Source organism: Apteryx mantelli, chromosome Z, assembly GCF_036417845.1.
Source record: "Apteryx mantelli isolate bAptMan1 chromosome Z, bAptMan1.hap1, whole genome shotgun sequence".
Lineage (NCBI taxonomy): Eukaryota > Metazoa > Chordata > Aves > Apterygiformes > Apterygidae > Apteryx > Apteryx mantelli.
In genome coordinates this window covers 8,533,666-8,551,895 of record NC_090020.1, presented here as the reverse complement: position 1 = coordinate 8,551,895, position 18,230 = coordinate 8,533,666, and the positions used below count along the sequence as shown (strand labels likewise).

The 18,230-nt window shown below is 41.3% G+C and overlaps 1 protein-coding gene across 1 annotated transcript in view; it reads right to left on the bottom strand.

Moving 5' to 3' along the window:
• Positions 1–3,487: 3,487 nt before the first annotated feature.
• DGKQ (diacylglycerol kinase theta) overlaps positions 3,488–18,230 on the bottom strand; it is a 98,506-nt gene continuing 83,763 nt past the window's right edge. The window contains exons 20-23 of the mRNA XM_067315969.1: positions 14,017–14,163; positions 12,792–12,903; positions 10,429–10,581; positions 3,488–9,287 (exon numbers count right to left, since the gene is read on the bottom strand). Of these exons, the coding sequence (XP_067172070.1) occupies positions 9,189–9,287; positions 10,429–10,581; positions 12,792–12,903; positions 14,017–14,163 (511 nt within the window). The 3' untranslated portion in view covers positions 3,488–9,188. The remainder of the gene's footprint in view (positions 9,288–10,428; positions 10,582–12,791; positions 12,904–14,016; positions 14,164–18,230) is intronic.

Genomic DNA, 18,230 nt, shown 5'->3' with positions numbered 1-18,230 from the left:
GTTGCAGGCTGACCATCTGTCAGCTGGCCCTCTCAGGCACAAAGGCAGGCAGAAGGTGTTGGGGGCAGAGGTGGCATTCGGCTCCTCAAAGCAGCTTGTTTCCTTTCTCTGTGGAGAAAGGCAATGTGCAAGGGTGAGTGTGTCGGTGGCCAGAACTGACTCAGTGCCCCATGCTGGGACCTCCAAGCAAATTAGAACAAGGATACACAGTGACAGGGAGGATTTGTGCCAGCCTTCTTCATCTGTTCAGAAGAAGACAGTATGACAATGCTAAAGACCTTTTGGCCATGAACAAAGAAACAGGTAGCCATGGTGCAATTACGCAAAATGGATTTTGATCAAAGCTGTGTAGCTAATGCCTCAGTCTTTGTGAAAAAGTCACATGTTCTTTAATGGTCACGAGCGCTCACTTTCCAGCCCTTCTTCTGAGAGGGCGTGCTGCCAGCGATCAAGGGTCTCCTACCACGCAGTCAGGGCATGTGCTTTAACTCCTCCCTTGCTGGGAGAACCTTAGAGATGCAGCATAAGAGCAGTGTGTTTTCATACACTTTTCTTGTCTCTCTACACTTTTCATAGACACCTCCTGTTTCCAGCTGGCCCAGAAACAACACACTTTCTTGCTCTTGAGTAAGAGAAACTGTTGTGTCATGTACCAAAGGTCAGGCACCAAAGGCAAAATAATGTATCAGGTTTTTTGCTGATTCCCTAATCGTGAGGCTAAATCACTTTTAACAAAGCCTAGTGAAACTTGTTTAAAGGACAAATAATTAATACTGAGAAACCACATTGCCCCGTGAGGTGACATCTCATTTGAGAGGAGGGTTCTCAACACCATCATGAACTATCAACATGCTGCTATTAAGGTTTTGAGTGCTTCTGCAATAATAAAACCCTTGTTCTGTGGCCTCACTTTCCAGTTCAGCACAGGAGTCACCTCATTCCTCTCTTGGTGTGTAGCAGTACTGTCTGCTCTTCAGTGCTCTGGAAGACACTGCCTTCACACTTGGAATATCCATGCTTCTTTCATACTGAGTATTTCATCAAGGTTTAGAGACCAAAGGGCTTGTCCTGGAGAGCCCAGTACTGGACCCAGGACTCCAGATGTGGCCTCACCAGGGCTGAGCAGAGGCGAAGGATCACCTCTCTCCACCTGCAGGCAACGCTCCTCCTGATGCAGCCCCGGAGGCTGTTGGCCTTCTCCTCCTGCGCTCCTTGTGCTGCACTGGTGCAAACAGCTTCTGCGGCCAAAGCTGCGGTCCCTCCGCTTGGACGGGGAGCCCTTGCGTTCACACCACTCCTCCTTCCCCTTCCTCCCCTGCCCCGCACTCTTCCTCCCCAGGCCCTCGCTCGTCCATGGCCAAGGGGAGTAGCTCCTTCAGCTCTGACTTGCACCTTCTGTTTGCATCGAGAAACCCCCCTGGTGACCCTCCAGATGTGGCAGGGATGCGGGTGCTGCTGACCCGGGACCGAGCCCTGCTGCCACGCAATGCCTCTGCCCCCACGGCTTCCCCAGCCTAGTGCTGAAAAGACGGAATCAGGAGTTTCTGGGGGAGCACAGACATGGCCAGCAGTTGTAGGAAACCAGCGTGGAAAATCACAAAACAGACAGAGATGCTTAACACACCACAGCTGTGCTATCCCAGAAAGATTTTACTGGTTAGAGCAAGTGCTATATATAGCAAAAATGACTCCAGAAGTGCTTGAATGGTACCGAATGCCAAATACCACCATAGTATGGAGGTGTCATCTCGAAACTACCGACTAAGAAATAAACACTGCTGCTTTCCGTACAACACAGCGACCTTTTCATGGAGCGTGACACCATCTCAAGCAGCAAGGCTGTTACAAAAGTATTGCCTGAAATACAGCTAAAGCAAAATGTGTTTCTCTCTGCGTAAGTGTATCTCACCATTTTTAAAGCATGACTACTTCACAAACATCCAGGGCAGAACAGATGCTGTATTTTTCACAGACATAAATTCTAGCTATAGATCTCTGGTAATTGCAAATTATAATTGGATACAGAATTTCAAATCAGTGCAAAATGTACAGTCAAATTAAACACAAACACATTGCAAAATATATACAGAATTATTCTAAGAACATAATCCAAGGACAAACAGATGTTTAAATATCAGAGAAAAGTCCATCTTTTATAAATTACTTTTTTTTTTTTTTTTTTTTTTTTTACCAGTTAGTACATTAGGTATGTTATTTGTAGACAAGTTAAGACAGCACAGTGATTTGCAAGGCAGACATTGAGGAATAAGTTACACCATTAAAACCCTGTTTTTGAGACCAATCCACAAATAAATGTGATATGCATTTATTAGTTTGAGGCACAGAATGTGGAAATAGTTTTCAACCACTTCAATGCTTATACTTTTGGGGGGGAATTATTAGGCAGATGCACAAAGAATAAACACTAGACAATAACTAAATTGCTCGGTGGTTGCCTTAGCTTTGCTTGTTGAGCCAAGCAGATTTATTACCAATGTATTAGAACATTCACAAGAAAAGCCACAAGCCATCTTAAGAGTATCCTGAAATTAAAACAGCATTAATCGAAAAAACTAACGCTCAAGGTTGGCTGCTTTAAATAATGAGGTGAAAAACATTAAACACAGTTACTTAAGCACTAGTTAAGCCATAGTATGAGAAGAGTTAACATGTTGTGGGCGGTTCACAGGTAGGAGGGACACTGAGCTCTAGCAAAGGACAAACTCTGACGCTCTGCATTCAAAGCAGAGATGCTCCCTCCTCCTATGAATCAGAACCTGCAGCTTCTTCAAGGTGTTGCTTGCTAGTGTCTACACCATTGCTATTTGAACTATCCCCAGGATAACTTGCTTTTGGCGTGTCCAAAAAGCTGGAGCGATACGACTATTGCTATGAAACAAATCCCAAGGGCTGATTTTGTTTTACAATAGCAGTGCGGGTTTTATAAGCACCTAAGACTGCACAATAAATACTCAGTAATTCTCCAAGCACCTCTTGCTACCCCATTTGGCAAAGTCAGCAGCACGAAGGGAGGGAAGCCACGGTCGGGCCAGCTCTATCATCTGCTGTGCGCAGACACACGCCTGACTTGTGCCTCATCTCCTTCGGAAAGCAGAAGGGTGGGCGCGTGGCACGCATCCGTGTGGACGGTGAGAGACAACTGTAAGAGCCAGACGGTCACCACCAGACTTGTGACGTTTCTGCAGCCAAGCAAACGGGTGGGCTCTCTGTTCTTTAACCTGCGATAATCTCTGTGGGGAAAAAGCCATCTCAGCCGTCTACACCCGTTTTCATCTGGAGTTGCTACCAGAAGTGCAATGCGGGATACACAGAATACAAATGAAGACGCAGCTCCCAAAGTGAAGTCTTCTCCTAACTACCACACTTCACCAACATGTTAAAAGGCAGAGTCACTGGGAGCAATCAGGGGAGTAACTACACCAGTAACAGCACCCTGCTAAAAAAATACTTTGCTTTGGAATACATCTTTAATATCTACGCACATTTATTTCAAGACTTGAGACCAACTTTTCGAACAACACCAAACTGCTTAAAATACACTCTCATAAATTATCTTCACAAAAAATAAAGTCAATCTTTAGGAAAACACGTTCAATACAACACTTGTATCAGTACAAATTCTGTTCTTTAAGTCCATGGCAGAAAGGTCATAATCAACATCTAAATTTCTCCAAAGGGGCATAGTTACGAGTCTAAACCAGAAGGCAACTGTTTCATTAATTGTCACAGGAAGCGGAAACAATGCTTCCAAAACACAAAAGAGTGCACTGTTTCAACTGACATGTATGGGTTTACAATCAATAGTCACTGTCCTGTAAACATCGAAACTGCTGGTCTAACTGTACATTTAGAAATAGTTTTAGTAAGTTGCATTCAATTCACTGAATTCCATACACACAATGGCTACACTGTTAGTCCAAAAAAATACATTAAATAGCAAAAGGAACAAATGCTTTTGAGCCGGACCTCTCATACAAACCAAGTGTGAAATCAGTAAATGTTGACATTATAAATAAACTTTAACATTACTTTTATGTATTATAAAATCAGTACAATAATCCTAATTCTTCAAATAGCAGCCAATTTTTAACTTTTAAAAATATATATGAATTTTCAGTCAGTCAGAAATAAATACATATTGCAATGTGGGGAAGATACCATCTCCTCTCGTTCCCAAACAGGGCTTTCAATGATAACACAGTATTAGAGATGGGGATGAAGGGACACTGCAGTCTGTGCAACTCCTGAAGGTTTAAACAGTTGCTTTCTACAGACTTTTTTTCCATCATAATCTGAAAGTGCATCTTCAAATCTGTAGACAGAATCATCCCCTTATTTACAGAAGTACAAACATTGCAATTTTGCCACACCCTATGCATATCTAACCTGCATTTACTGTTAAGTGCAAAAAGTATGTGAAGCAATCTGGGCGCAGTATAAGGCCAAAGCCTGGTCCATGACAGACCCCGGCCTCAGAGCCGCAGCCCGGGCAGGCAGCCACGTGGCACGTGGGCACGGGCTGGTGCAACCACGGCACCCTCCGAAATACCCATCCAGCTACATCTCTTCTGTCCTCCTATAACGTTTTAAGCCTTCTGAAGCGCCGCAGGAGTTCATCTTACCTCCTCCTCAAACCAAATGAAGCTTCATTTCAGTAATGACGCATTTATATGCCAACAGACTCTACTGCAAGGGAACATGCGTGCATAAATGCTTATCACTTCCAAAGAGTTAGTATTCAAAACAAGCACATTATTTGATCTTTAAAGAAATGCAATCTGTACAATACTTTGAAGAGGCTAACTGTGAAGATTAATGAGCAATTGTCTATAATAGTTCATTTAGGTTTTGTTCCCTATTTACATCTTGCAATGAACTATGCTACAGCTTCTTCTAACTTTTAAAGCATTACATTAAATGCTACCATTGACTTTAAACACACTAAGATTTGATTTAAATCCCCAAAGAGCAACATGAGCTCAAAGTGTACACATGCAGATACTGCATTCGAAAGAGTTGTGCTTTGACTTTATTACCATCATGTCTTGCTGGAAAGTCCATATCCATTAGAAATATGTGCTGGGAACTTAAATGAGACCAGCAAGAAAGCAAGCTCTCAGCAGCCTGTCTGAAAGTGGTGAGAGAGAGACCCAGAGGTGAGTGCTGTCAGAACGCTGCTGCACAGCAAAACCTAAACAAATATGCACTGTAAAAAGAAATATGATAAAGCATATGTGCATATATATATATATATAATACATACATACACATTTATAATGTTTTTGGCAAAAGTAACTCCGTACAGTTTCATTTAAAAGTCAATGCAATAAGAGCATCAGCAGTTTAAACTGAATGAATGAAGTCTAAAAGCTGGGGGGAAAAAACAACATTTTTAATGAAGTAGTATTTGTATCCCCGGGATGATCTTTTGAATATAGGTTGTCCTAATTCAGGACAGAGATGATGCACTTATTCATCAAAACAGATTTTAGCAACTGACCGTGTCCTTTCTTGTTTGCGATAGTGGGATATGCACCATGACTTCCAGGATCCCTCTTCTCTCTCCCATGCTGGCAAAGCCTAGAAGGACACTAGTGAAAGGTCAAGAGCTACTATCTAAGCAGGAGAGACGTTAGTTGTATGAAGTGTGCCTGCCGTGGTCTGCAGGTGAGGTAAAAAGGCAAGGCTGTGGAGAGAGGATCAGGGAGTGCGCCCTGGACAGCTGTGCGCCTCATTTCCTCCCTGTCTATGGATTATGGTCTCAGATTGTACGTCCCTGATGTTGCTTAACACCTGTCTTGACGAAACTGAGCCTCGTCCCCAATACTTTTGCTACCATTACATTGTTCAGTGTAAATGCTAAATCAAGGTGTTCAATATTAAATACAAGGAGTCATCATCTCTCTTAAAGAAAGTCTTACATTATTATGGAAGAATTTCTTAGGCCTTCTTAGATACATAATGTGATTAAAACATACATAGAAAAGGTACTACTCCCTTGGCATACTGGTCTTTTACAGTACCTGAATTTGGAAGACCTTAACACAGTTCAAGAGAGTTTTTTCTGTTAAAAACGTTTACAAGAGCTTTCCTCTCTCAACTGCCCAGAAATCTGTTTTGTCTTCACAACATACCAAGAATCATCTAAGGGAGACACTATATGCCAAGTGTGTTTTACTCAAGATAAACTTTCATTCCAATGTGGCACGCATCTGCTCAAGTAACATGTGGGAGCCATTTTCTGCAAAAAGAAAAAAAAAAGAAAAAGAAAAAAAACCCTTCCCCCTTCCCTTTATTAGGATCCTCTCTGGGAGCTGTGAGGAGACCACATTCAAACTTCTGCTAGTGAAAGGTCAAGAGCTAGTCTGCTGCTGCAACACTACCCTAAGACAGGCTTGTACAATGTCCTAGGAATGGAAAATCCCAGTGGGAGCATGTGCCACAGTAAGCGGCCCTCTGACCCAAGAGTTTCATTTTATTTCAGGTAATACAAGATAGTGAGTAATAGGGAAAGACAACCTGGCCCTTAGTGAGCCAAGAACATAAAACACTGCCATTTACATGCTGCAATGTGCCTGGAAAACTAGTCAGATGAGTTTGTTTACTTGGGCTGCAGAGGATGGTCAGTACCAACAAACTTTAAGTTTATGAACGTTTTCTGTAAACGAAAGTCAACAATTTTCCTCTCCATCACAGAGTCTGCAATCGGAAAGAAGACCATGCAGTCTTTCAGCTACCCCAAGGACACAAAGCAGTTTCTTTGGCTTTCTGGATTATAAGCAGCAATCTATTTAAGATTTCCTAAGTTGTGAGCTTCATCCTGAGAAGGCATACCCTGAAATACAACACTTGTCCCTTCCTACTTGTAATGTCAGTACCAGGATGCCAGATGAGCTCCAGTCAGTTCCTTCCTGCCCAGGTTCTGAAGTAGAAATAATCCCCCATGTTTAATAATTAAGAGATGAGTATTTTAGCTCTGTGGCATCAACACAATCACCTTCACAGCATGAGTCTAGTTTACATGTGCAATAAGGATAAGTTGTAGTCCATGTGGTAGTACAAGAAGATCATCCCTAGCAGTTAAATTAATGATTTAAACAATCAGTGGGAAGCTTCACTGAAAACAAAGGAATTAGTCCTCCAAATGCACCTCTACCACAATAATAAGGCCTTGTTAATAACGAGAATCACTGGATGGCAAGGAGAAACTGCAGGCAGCTCATGCCATCTTTGCACGGCTGTTCTGCCTGTCTCTACAGCTTTAGTTATGTAGCTCTGTCTGTTGCTATAGATGACTGTTTTAAAGCACCTGCATTCACACCCTGGTCTGTACCGTGACTGGAAAATGTAAAGCACAGGTAAAGATCAGATGCTGCTGAAGTTGGCACTGTGCTTAGAGTGCACACTGATCAACAAGACTCAGCAAGGGCTGCCTCAGCACGTAATTAGCTCCAACACGAAACCATGGTGTTTGCACACTTCGATGTCTTATTGAAGTTCTCTGAAGCAGCTGGAGATGTGTTTCTAGATGCATCGGCAAGAAGAACGATTCCAAAGCTGCCATTTGAGTGATGAATTCATGCCATCCATAGTTGTGCTTGTTCCTACCATGCATACGCCAGCACAGCTTAAGCAGTTCCAGGCAGCAGATGCACACAAGCAGGAAAAGCATATACACTCCTCACACTGTAACTGACCGGGCTGAGGGCAACCTTGTTTATCATGTTGATCTGGAGTGAAGGGTCCAGCCACTCGATAACCACGGTGAGATGAGACTGGCTGAGAAGTGAGTAAGGACCACCACGACCATGGCCACGGACAGCAGATACATGTAGTGTTCTACAGGACCAGCAGGTCTGCTCTATCCCCAATCTTTAGCAGAAAGCTATGAAGAAAGTACTGGATCCCAGTACCTTCAGCAGGCAGGTAAGCATGGAGAGGTAGTCTTATCTCACAGGAGCTGAAAGAGCGACAACCTCTTAAGAGCACATGTTCATTCAAGTGGAAGAGACAGTCACTGAATCCCCGGCCCCACAACTGCTGACAAGAACAGCAGCTGGAAAGGACCTGTGAAGGCTCACTAGGTAAGTGAGTTTTTACAACAGCTATCACATTCCCAGTCATCTGAAGCCTACAGCACTCTATTTCAGCTCAGCTTTAACCTATCACTGTCCTAACTTACTTTAGTGAACACTAAATGGTACTTCTTTTACCCTAATTAGTGACGGTTCTTTTAGTCTTTGAAGCTTGCTTTTAAATAACAGTCCAACATATGACAAATAAGTAAACATGAAATAACACAAGTAAAGATATGGAGAGGAGTCTGGTGTCAAAGGTAATTTCTCAATGATAGAAAATAATCAGTATAATGTAATACTGCCTCAGGTATTCTTGTTCCTTTTTACTTTAGAGTGGTAACTAGCGAAATTCAAGTGCCTTTAAAAACAGGATTTGACTCAGTGTGGGAGAAGCTAAACTGTAGTTGATAACTTGCTCTAAAAGCTCTTTTCCCTTCATTCATATTGTCCAAATACTGTTGAAACCAAACTCTCTTAAATAGTTTGACTCAACTGTTCCAGTACATTCTCTCTCCACAGTGCATGGGGCTCCTTTTATAGAAATCATCTCTCTTATGTTTTGTATTTTTCTCTTCTATGGTAGCACTGCTTCAGCTGTGTTATTTGGACTGATCTGAGGAGGCCTCGGCAGCTCATCTCTTTGCCTTTGTTTTGGAGGCTACTATGAACATTAACTTAAAGGAACACATTTTCATTTATGGAACGATACACCAAGATGTATCTATGGAAAGGTTTTCTCGAAGAAAAACCTAGGGAAGAGGGGAAGAGTTTTTGTAAAAGTAGATGTGGAAATCTCAACATCTTGGAGTCTGTGTTTGGCCTCAGTTTCCATAAACTAAAAACTGGAGAATGGTTTATGAAAAAGCAACCCGAAGTAAACATTTTAGATGAGACAAGTGGTACATAATAAGTATTTGCAACAATGAGGCACTATCTTTGAATAACCAAGCAGAACCCAGTACTATATTATGTAATGAAAGGCACGTTCATAAGCAACCCTTCTTCACTAGTTGTCTGCACTCAGTTTCACTGAACCATTTTGATATCTACAGTAGATGTGCTGCACCAATGCTGACCACAGATCTCCATTTAGCGTCCTCCTTCAGTGACTGACATACTATCCGTTCTCACTTCTCTCAGGCTTCCAGTCTTCTTCTGTTTCTGCTTGGACTTTTTCAACATGTGGACCTAAAATAGATAGTTTTTAAAGAAAGTGAGCAAGGATCAAAGTAGCTGTAGTCACCTACAATCAGATCTAAGGCAACTAATAAATGAGTAAAATGTTGCTACTGCAACAGAAAAACAATTTAAATACACAACTCTAACTGAAGCACCTTGATTTATAAAGCTATAGGATTAGCTGCTTTTTTAGCATAAATATTTATACACGTATGTGTATACAGAGAAACATATCAAGATACGTATGTATGTGCATGTGTGTGTATACGTTATATATACACAAACATATATACAAACACACACATACAGAAAACACTATTAATCACTAACCTAAAAGATACGAACATTTCTCATTGGAAGGACAACTCACAGGTTTATTCTCTCTTTTTTATAAAAAAGAACAAAGTTTAATATATTTTCAAACATTTGAGGTGTGACCCTCTTTTTCACTTATTTCTTCTCCACAAGAACCTTTGCTTTCTACCAGGAGGGCTAGGTATTCTCTCAGATTGCCTGTAGCAACAAAGATCTGTAAGTTAAAAAGGCAATCTGAAGGTAGCAGACAAACGTGTAGACCTGCGTGCCTGCAGCTGAAAGCCAGCTACTGCAGAATGATCCTTTCACTGTTTCAACGTCAATGGAAAAATTAATTCTTAGGCAGCCGATCCTCTTTTCCTTCTACATATACATTGAGATGTAAGGGGAAAATGGACAACTATTTACTCTGAAGCCTCTTTTTTCTCAGAGCCTCCTCCCCGGCTGTTCAGTTTGCTCTTTCTTTTAAGGACAGACTGTCCTTCCCCCAGCACTGTAGCAGACCGCTCTCCCCCTCACACACTACAGCACTGCCATTGCCCTCCTAACTCCGAACTGCTTCAGTGCGAGCGACGCTGCTCAGAGATCTCAACAAAGGAAAAAAAATGTAATCACTTGGCTGAGGCTCAGAGACTATTTTCTTAAATTGTCAGTAGAGAGGGCCCTCAAACCAGTCTCCGTAGAAACTGCTGTGTGTTTATCCAACAGTTATCACACTCTGCCGACTAGCTCCGTTAAGGTCCATCATCAAAACACAACAAGGAGCAAGAAAAAATAACGCTAATATCCACTGAAGAAACAAAATCAAATTGCTGAGACAAACCTACATCAGTACCTTTGGTCCTGCAGCAGAAATAATAATTTGGCCTGGGGCCTGGATCCAGGGCTCTCCATCAACTTGAACTGGGATTGGCTTTAGGAGTGTTACACGGAAGTATGAGCCCTGGGCTATGCGGATTCCTGATCGAAGACCACCTTGGACTTGACCCTGTCAGGAAGTAAAAGCCAAGATATCAACCACCCCGAAAACCAAGAAGCTCAAACAAATCTTTAGCTGCACTTAAGCTGGGAGAGGGCGTGAATAGAGTCATATTGTCAGCTGAAAATTCAAATTTCAAATAAAAGAACTGTTTAAGCAAAATCTGTAGGGGATACACATACTGATACAACATTAATCCTTTAAGTCACTGCATGAAGATAAACTCATACATCCCCGCAGAATGCTGCCTGAGGCAAAGAAACTTACATAGTGCAGTCATTTGAACATTCAGGTTGGTAAAGGAGCACACACTCACAAAAATCTTGTTCACTTTCATTCCCTTCCCTCCATAAAGCAGTGAACGCATTTTCAAACCACTTAACTACACACATGGACTTTGGTCTATGCAAAACTTGAGAATCTAGAAGCGCTTCAGCATATGAACATGGAGAGAGAATTTTGCAATATTCACCTCCATATTCATCTACAGCTAATGGCTCAGTGTTACCTGTAAAACGTGAGGCAAAGTTAACTTTCCTGCTACAAATCCTCTTGGGGAATATGTAGAGGCACCAAATGTGCAGGTGAAAACCTTAACACAAGATCACAAAGCCAGAGCACAGGTTTGTTAACATTTATATTACAACGCAATGGTACATTCCTTGTTGCTTCTAGCTAGTTAAAACTTTTAAGGATCTGTAGCAAACCGCTTCTTCTAATGGAATGTTTTATATTTGTATTCCTTAAAAGAACTAAATTGTAAAACTGCAAAGTTGGCAGACACCAAAGGTTGAGCTGCACAAACAATTTTAAGTACCCACCTTTCCATTTTTGGTGGTTGTATGGATTTGTTGTCTCTAGTTACCTGACCACATACCACTTTTTCAGCAGCAAATTTCTTAAAATAGTGAAAGAAATATTAAAATACAAAAATAAAACTAACCCATAGGACAGCACTGCTAATAGCAGGCCATTGTAACACACAGCTAAGACATGGGAGAATTAAAGCTGCACAAACTGAGCCATAATATTCCCTGCAGAACTGACCTATCACCTACTTCATGTAGCACGCAGGGCAAGAGCAGCTATCATCAGATTCTCAGAGAAAGGTACTGGATAACCTGTGGCAGATAATTATAAAACCACTTGTCTTAAAGGAATCTCTCTGCCAATAAAGGGCAGACTGATTGTGATGAGGTATGACAGTATATTTACAAAAAATCTTAAGTGAAGAATGAGTGTTCTCATAACATTAAATAAAATCATGTTTTTCATCCTATGAACTGTTTGGTTTTGACACCATGATAAAAGTTATGATAAAGGTGATGCATTCTGCATTCTGAAATAAGCTAGTTCTTTAGTCCCCACCCACAACTTAATTAATCATCAAATTATCAAAAGCAAGAAAGACACTAGTGCTGTCATTACAGTACATAACTAACAGCTTGAAGAGACACAGGTATGGAGTAAAGAATTTCTGAAATTATCCTGAACAAAATACATCAATATATTTAAAGGACAAAAACCAAAGAAAGCACAGAAAACACAAAAGAAAGCCAATCCTAATCCTTCTTTTATTATTTATGATTATTTGATTGCTATTTGATTTTTATTCTGTATCTCTTCATTATTAAAGAAGAGACAGGCAAATGAATGGCACTTACTTCAGCCTTAAGTTTTCATTGTTTTGCGTAACTAACATTTCTCTTTTTGAATCAAAAATCACAGTCCTGTTTCTTAGTTTTGTGAGAAACAGGACTATGTTTTTTGATATGAACATATATGTGCATCTATGTATATATATGCCTGTTTCTGGTTGGTTCTGTTGAAGTCTGGCATGTAGACAGGGATCGCCAAAGCAGGTAATGAAGGCCACCGTAGCCAGTGCATGGGCATACCAGTCACAGCTGAACGCTCGATGTCTGAACGCTTTGTTCACATAAGAGCCAACGTTGCTCATGAATTCTGTTTTACTATCTATAACCATTTCTGCATGAGGCAACAAGTACCTGAATAAACGCTGGAATAACCTTTACACAGATTGGCATTTTTTAAGGATTGAACGTTTGCAATGCACTAGTTATTACAAAAATAAGCTACTCAGAGGAAGTGCATTTACCAGAGAGGCTCACTGCCGGTTCAAGGGAATGTGTTTCTTCTACTCCCTGTGCTGCTCGGGATAGGGGAGTCGCACCGCTCTTCCTGGGGCACCAACTTACCATGTGAACAACGCCAGTCACACCAACAACTTCGAGCAAGCCGTCGTCGATCCGCGGTTTCTCGAAGCGATTGTCGCTGTCCGACCCCCAGAGATCAGCTCCGGATCCCCAGCTGCGTGGAGAAAACACCAGGGTGACCGCCCCGCGGAGCGCCCCACCGACACCAGACCGGACGCGCTTGTCAGCCTTCAAAAGCTGGACACTGTTCCCCACCAGCTGGAGGTGGACAGCATAGTTATCCTGCGCTGTAGAAGCAGGAAAACTTCCTAAAATGTGGAAGACTTCTGATGAGGTATTTCAGGAGTGAAAGAAGTAGTGAAGTAAGCAGTTTCCACTTGAAAGAAAAAAAAGATGTGAGAAATGTAACTTCAAAGAGCTTTAGTTTGCTGGGAAATACAGGTTACGGCTTGCCTGACCTTTAACTTCAAAGGATTAAAAAGTTAATATAGATCTTACTGATCTTGACAACATTCATAGAAGCTACTGAAGGGAAACTAAAGGTAAATAACTAAAGGTAAAGCATCAAATTTTTATTTCTGTATCTGGCAAAACTCAGTAGTAGTTTAGCAGTTATTCACGCACTTCCATCCTCACAAATGCTTCTGACAACTAAAAGTTGTTTTCTATGACGTATCAACCTTCCTTCCTCAAATCACTTTCTTGTTTTTTTAGTGCATTGACCGCTCAATTCTAATCATGATCTTTTTCCTCCATAGTTCTCATATGCATGTATACATGTGTGCACGTACATGTGTACATATGTGTGTGTATGTATTTTCAAACTAAAATGGAAAGAGATCCAGGCAGTTTAGGAAAATGGCATAATTGAAAACTACAGTGTGGCAGCACTGATCACCTGTTGTTTTTGTGCAAACAAAAAACCATGCCATCAGCAGTAAACCTAAGGAAGCCAGGTTTCCTACAGATTTTTGCCCCCTTCTTCCACAGCAACAACTCCAGCCCCCTGCAGGTGTCAGGATGGACACCGGCACTGGCAAAACAAGGTGGTTCCACCAAATGATGTCAAAGCAATACTGAGAGTTAGCTTTCCTAGGCACAGCTGCAAAGCCAGGGTTGTGGAGGGGGCAATAATCAAGAATATCCAGTAACAGTCATCTATCAGTCTAGACCACTTAACAACAGGGGTGATGTTCAAATACCAAGCGGCATTTCCAGACATACATACAGATATGTACCAAGACAGGATCCTTCCTCTCCTTTTTACCTGGGGATATTAATAAAAATGAGTCCTTCTATACTTGGCAACTCCACCTCGTGCTGGTCCACCTGAAGCTTTATGTCTTTGTGAAGATTTCTGGTATGACTTATCTTCTGCAGCCCAACTTTCACATAAACTCCTTTGTTGTGAAACCTAGGAGCAGATCAGCATACTGTTACTAAAATGGTAAGTCCCAGCACATCAATTTTTTCCTCATACATGGGACAGCATTGTCCTCTAGCAGGTATGCTTAAAGAATTTTTCAATTAAAAACCCCTGTGAATTCTTCTAGCTTTATTCCATAAACAAAGCATAAACCACAAACTGCTACTACTTATATCATTTGCTCAAGGGACAAATCGTACTGTTGATTACAGACCTGCAAATTTTGTCATGGAAAAGTCCTTAAAGTGTTGCCTGAATGCAAAACTTCTTTGAAAAGTAAACTTCTGGGCTGAAAAACTGTATTTTTAATTAAGACCTACAAGTCTTCTTCATGAAACACTTTCAAATGTTTGATCGTGCAATTATAGAATAATTAAGGCACAGAAACCTTAGCAAGATTGGGCTTTACATATTGCTAATTTATTTTAAATATACTCAGCTAAATTTATTTTAAATATACTCAGCTATAGAAACTTAAAATATGCCTAATAATGTTGACCTGTGACAGATCTCTGACATCTCTAATTTTAGAGTCAAAAAAATGAGAAAGAGCTCACAGCATCCCTAGAAAGGTCAAAATATTTTGAGTGTCATGTAAACAAATGCCAGTTAAACACACAGTCTTTTCTTCTATAATGGAAACATTGGGATACATTGTCTTCAGGAAAACTGAAAATAAAAAGTGTGAATTTCCATTATTTGACCCTTATTAGCACATGCGTGTCACTGGAATCCAACTCTGCTAAATGTCTCCAGCAGTGTGTCTAAATGGTGCAGATAGTCAAGTGGGGAAGACGGACAATTTAGCATGTGGGTTACAATCAACTCTTCAGACAGAGACTGTTCAGTTTCTTTAAATTATTACATTGGGAATAATTAGTCCTATGCACTAACAGTTTTAAACAGCACAGAATTAGAGGTATGTGACGTAACATGATTTAACATATGCTTCTATTCCAGACAAGGCCAAAAGATATGTCTATGCTAAGACATGTTTTGTCTGTTTTGAATGCATTAACTTCCACTGAAAAATAACAGAATATAGACAGGAAACATGGCACTTCATATATCTCCAAGGGATATGAACTTTTGTTCCACAAAGAAACAAGCTTCAGAAACTGAAAGAGTATAGCACAGTGCAATGACTGCAGACACAGTCCTGAATTTCATGACTTTTAAGAAAACTGTAATGGATCGCTGAGGTCCACAGGGTCTGGATACACTGGGCATGGTACCCTGTGATGAAGCGTGAAAACCATCAGAAAGTCCTATCACTCCATGCTTGCATACGTATTCCATTCCTTTTATATCTCTTACTAGGACATTGTGACCAAATAGGAACTACCAAACTGATTCTTGTAACATCAAAACGTCACCACCTACCAAGCAGTTTTGCAGGTGAAAGATGTTATGATTAAAATGGCTAACCAAGCCTGTAAGCGCGAACTTTGCACATCCACCACTACAGAAGGGAACCATCATTCTTTATGCATCTACATGTGGGACCTGATTAGGGCAGACAGTGCAAGTGGAAGCTGTCAGCCTACTGGCTAGCAGCAGCCCATTACACATTAGCTTGCCCACCTCTTTGAAAGAATAGCATCTCCTGAAGGAAACCTTTGGTTACGTACACTTTGCAGGTAGTAGTCTTGCCTAAGTTGATTAGAAGGGCAGGAAGAAATAAGTAATCCTTGGAAGCAATCTCCAAAACTTTTTTGTGCTGAAGGAAACCAAGGTATATATTAGGAGGCACAACTCATGCTCCAGGTCACTGATATACATGACACTAATGGGGAAGAAGCATGGGTCTGCTTAGGTTATCCTTTCCCATGGAGCCAACAAGTCCTGTATCAGCTTGGCCGCAACACTTACAAGGTGTCTGTCATCCCAGAATTATCTGAGAGGTTCTCCAGAGTACAAATATTCACTTAACATTCTATTAGCTAGACTACTTTGGAGATTTGTTCTACCATTAAAGGTGACATCACCCTTTGGTTTGTCTCCCTGCAAAAGATGCACTCCATATACAGTCAACGTTCACATACTGCCAAATGCCCCGTTGACCAAACTCATAAAGCTACACCTTACCAGAAGGACAGTCAAAAGGTACACTCCTTCAGTTTAGGTAACTGAAGATCTTAGAATAAAAAAAGGGGATCCTATATGGGACTAGTTTAATGGATTATGAAAGTAAACGAGTGTTTTTAAGTATTACAATCCTGTATTCATCCTTGATAGAATAAACTAAAGAACACTCCTTTCCCTTACAAAGCCCCATCACCAAGTCCCAACAGGCTTGGGGAGACATCATAGCATCAACTTAATTAGGTTAATGTGGCACCGTCTCTGTTGCTGTTGCCCAAGCGATAAGCACCTCTGTGGTGCTACAGGACTGCTGCAGAAACAGAGCGCTCTGATACGCTGCCCTCCTCGCCTGGGAGGGAGACGGCTGAACTGCTCCCACCTTGGTGCTCCTCAGCGCAGCCTGGATCTTGTGAAGGGAAAGATGTCAGTTTTGCCTCAGAGGTCAAGAGGAAATGCCTGGTCAGGGAAAGCAGCAAGTGCATGGCTTATCCAAAGTGCTGCACAGTAACCTCGAGTGTCACAACAACCTCAGTAACACGTGTCGTCTCTGCAATCCCAAAGAAAAGCACCCTGCAGGACACTGCTGGCTCCAAGAGCAACTGGCAATGGTAGGGTAGCTTTTACAGCATCAGCTACAAGAGCTCACCAGCCCTCTAAATTTCAAAGGAAAAGGGATATATTAAAAAAAAAAAGGAGGGTGTCTTGGCACCTTCTACAAGGCCCAAACCCGCTGCCTAAGTGTATCCTGGACCCTCTCTTTATTTGGGGCATGAGTTTCTTGTGGGCAGGAACTGCTCTGGGTGAGCTGGTCAGGCAGTGCTGGGGCAGTTTTGGGCTCAGCCCCAATGGCTATGAGCCATTATCTCCGACTAAAACGCTAACTGGCTACCATCACGGGAGAGCACGGACACCTTGGTGGCCTCAGCTACTAGAAGTAAGCCTGGGCTCCACAGAAGCAGAGCAGGAAACAGATTGAGAGCGGGGAGACAGAAGGAACAGATACCTCTGCTAGGGAATGGAAGAAGGCTGGGAGAAGTACTTTTCCACCTCCACGTTGTCTAAAAACAGCAGAAATCCCAAGCTTCCAAAGAGCCAAGACCACACATTTCAATAAGAACACACATTTCAATGGAAAATACACTTAACAATAATGAGAAAACTCTACTACCAGCTCTTGTGTAACTTGTATTTTACTGACTACTTAAAAAAAATTGAATATAGCTCAAAAACAATCATTCTGTCACCTCAGCATTTTCTACTGTTGTCTAACTCAACACTGGCTATCTCAGGCAGAGAACCAGTAGGAAAATTCTTATTTATTTGTCCATCAGAACAACAAAACAACTGCAAACACCAGCACTGAAGTAAAATGGAGATGGTATTTTAGAAACAGTTGTAGAAGAAAAAATGCCATGAGAAAAGACTTTGCAGGAGGTATTTGGTGCAGAGAGAAACTGCAGATTCTCAGAGCTGACTAAAATATATCCAAGGTTGTATTATCATCGCTGCTATGCCCAGTTATCATCTGCAGTATGAACACAGATGAATTTTGGTTAACCTTTTGTAGTATGTTGAACAATCAATCCTACATCCCAGAATTTAACCTTTCCATTAGGAAAGAAAACAAAGGAAGAACAATGAAGTGCTTCTGAATAACACTTTTTATATGTTATTTGTCATTAAGTTATGATACTAACAGTTACATCAAACATAATCAAATAGCCTAAGTCTGAACAGTACAGAAAATGGGTAAGGAGGAGATGTTAATGCTTGTTAATTTACTTTAGAGTTTCTGACCCTTTAGAAGTCCCTATTTGGTAACTAGACTGATGGAATCAATATTTTTATACAGCTTACTGGAAGCTTAAGTATTCTATACTGCCACTTACAGTGAAATTTTAATGAGCATCTCCAGTGGCAAGAGAAAGCAAGACCATCAACAACTGCTTTCCAAGCTTTCATGAAAAAAA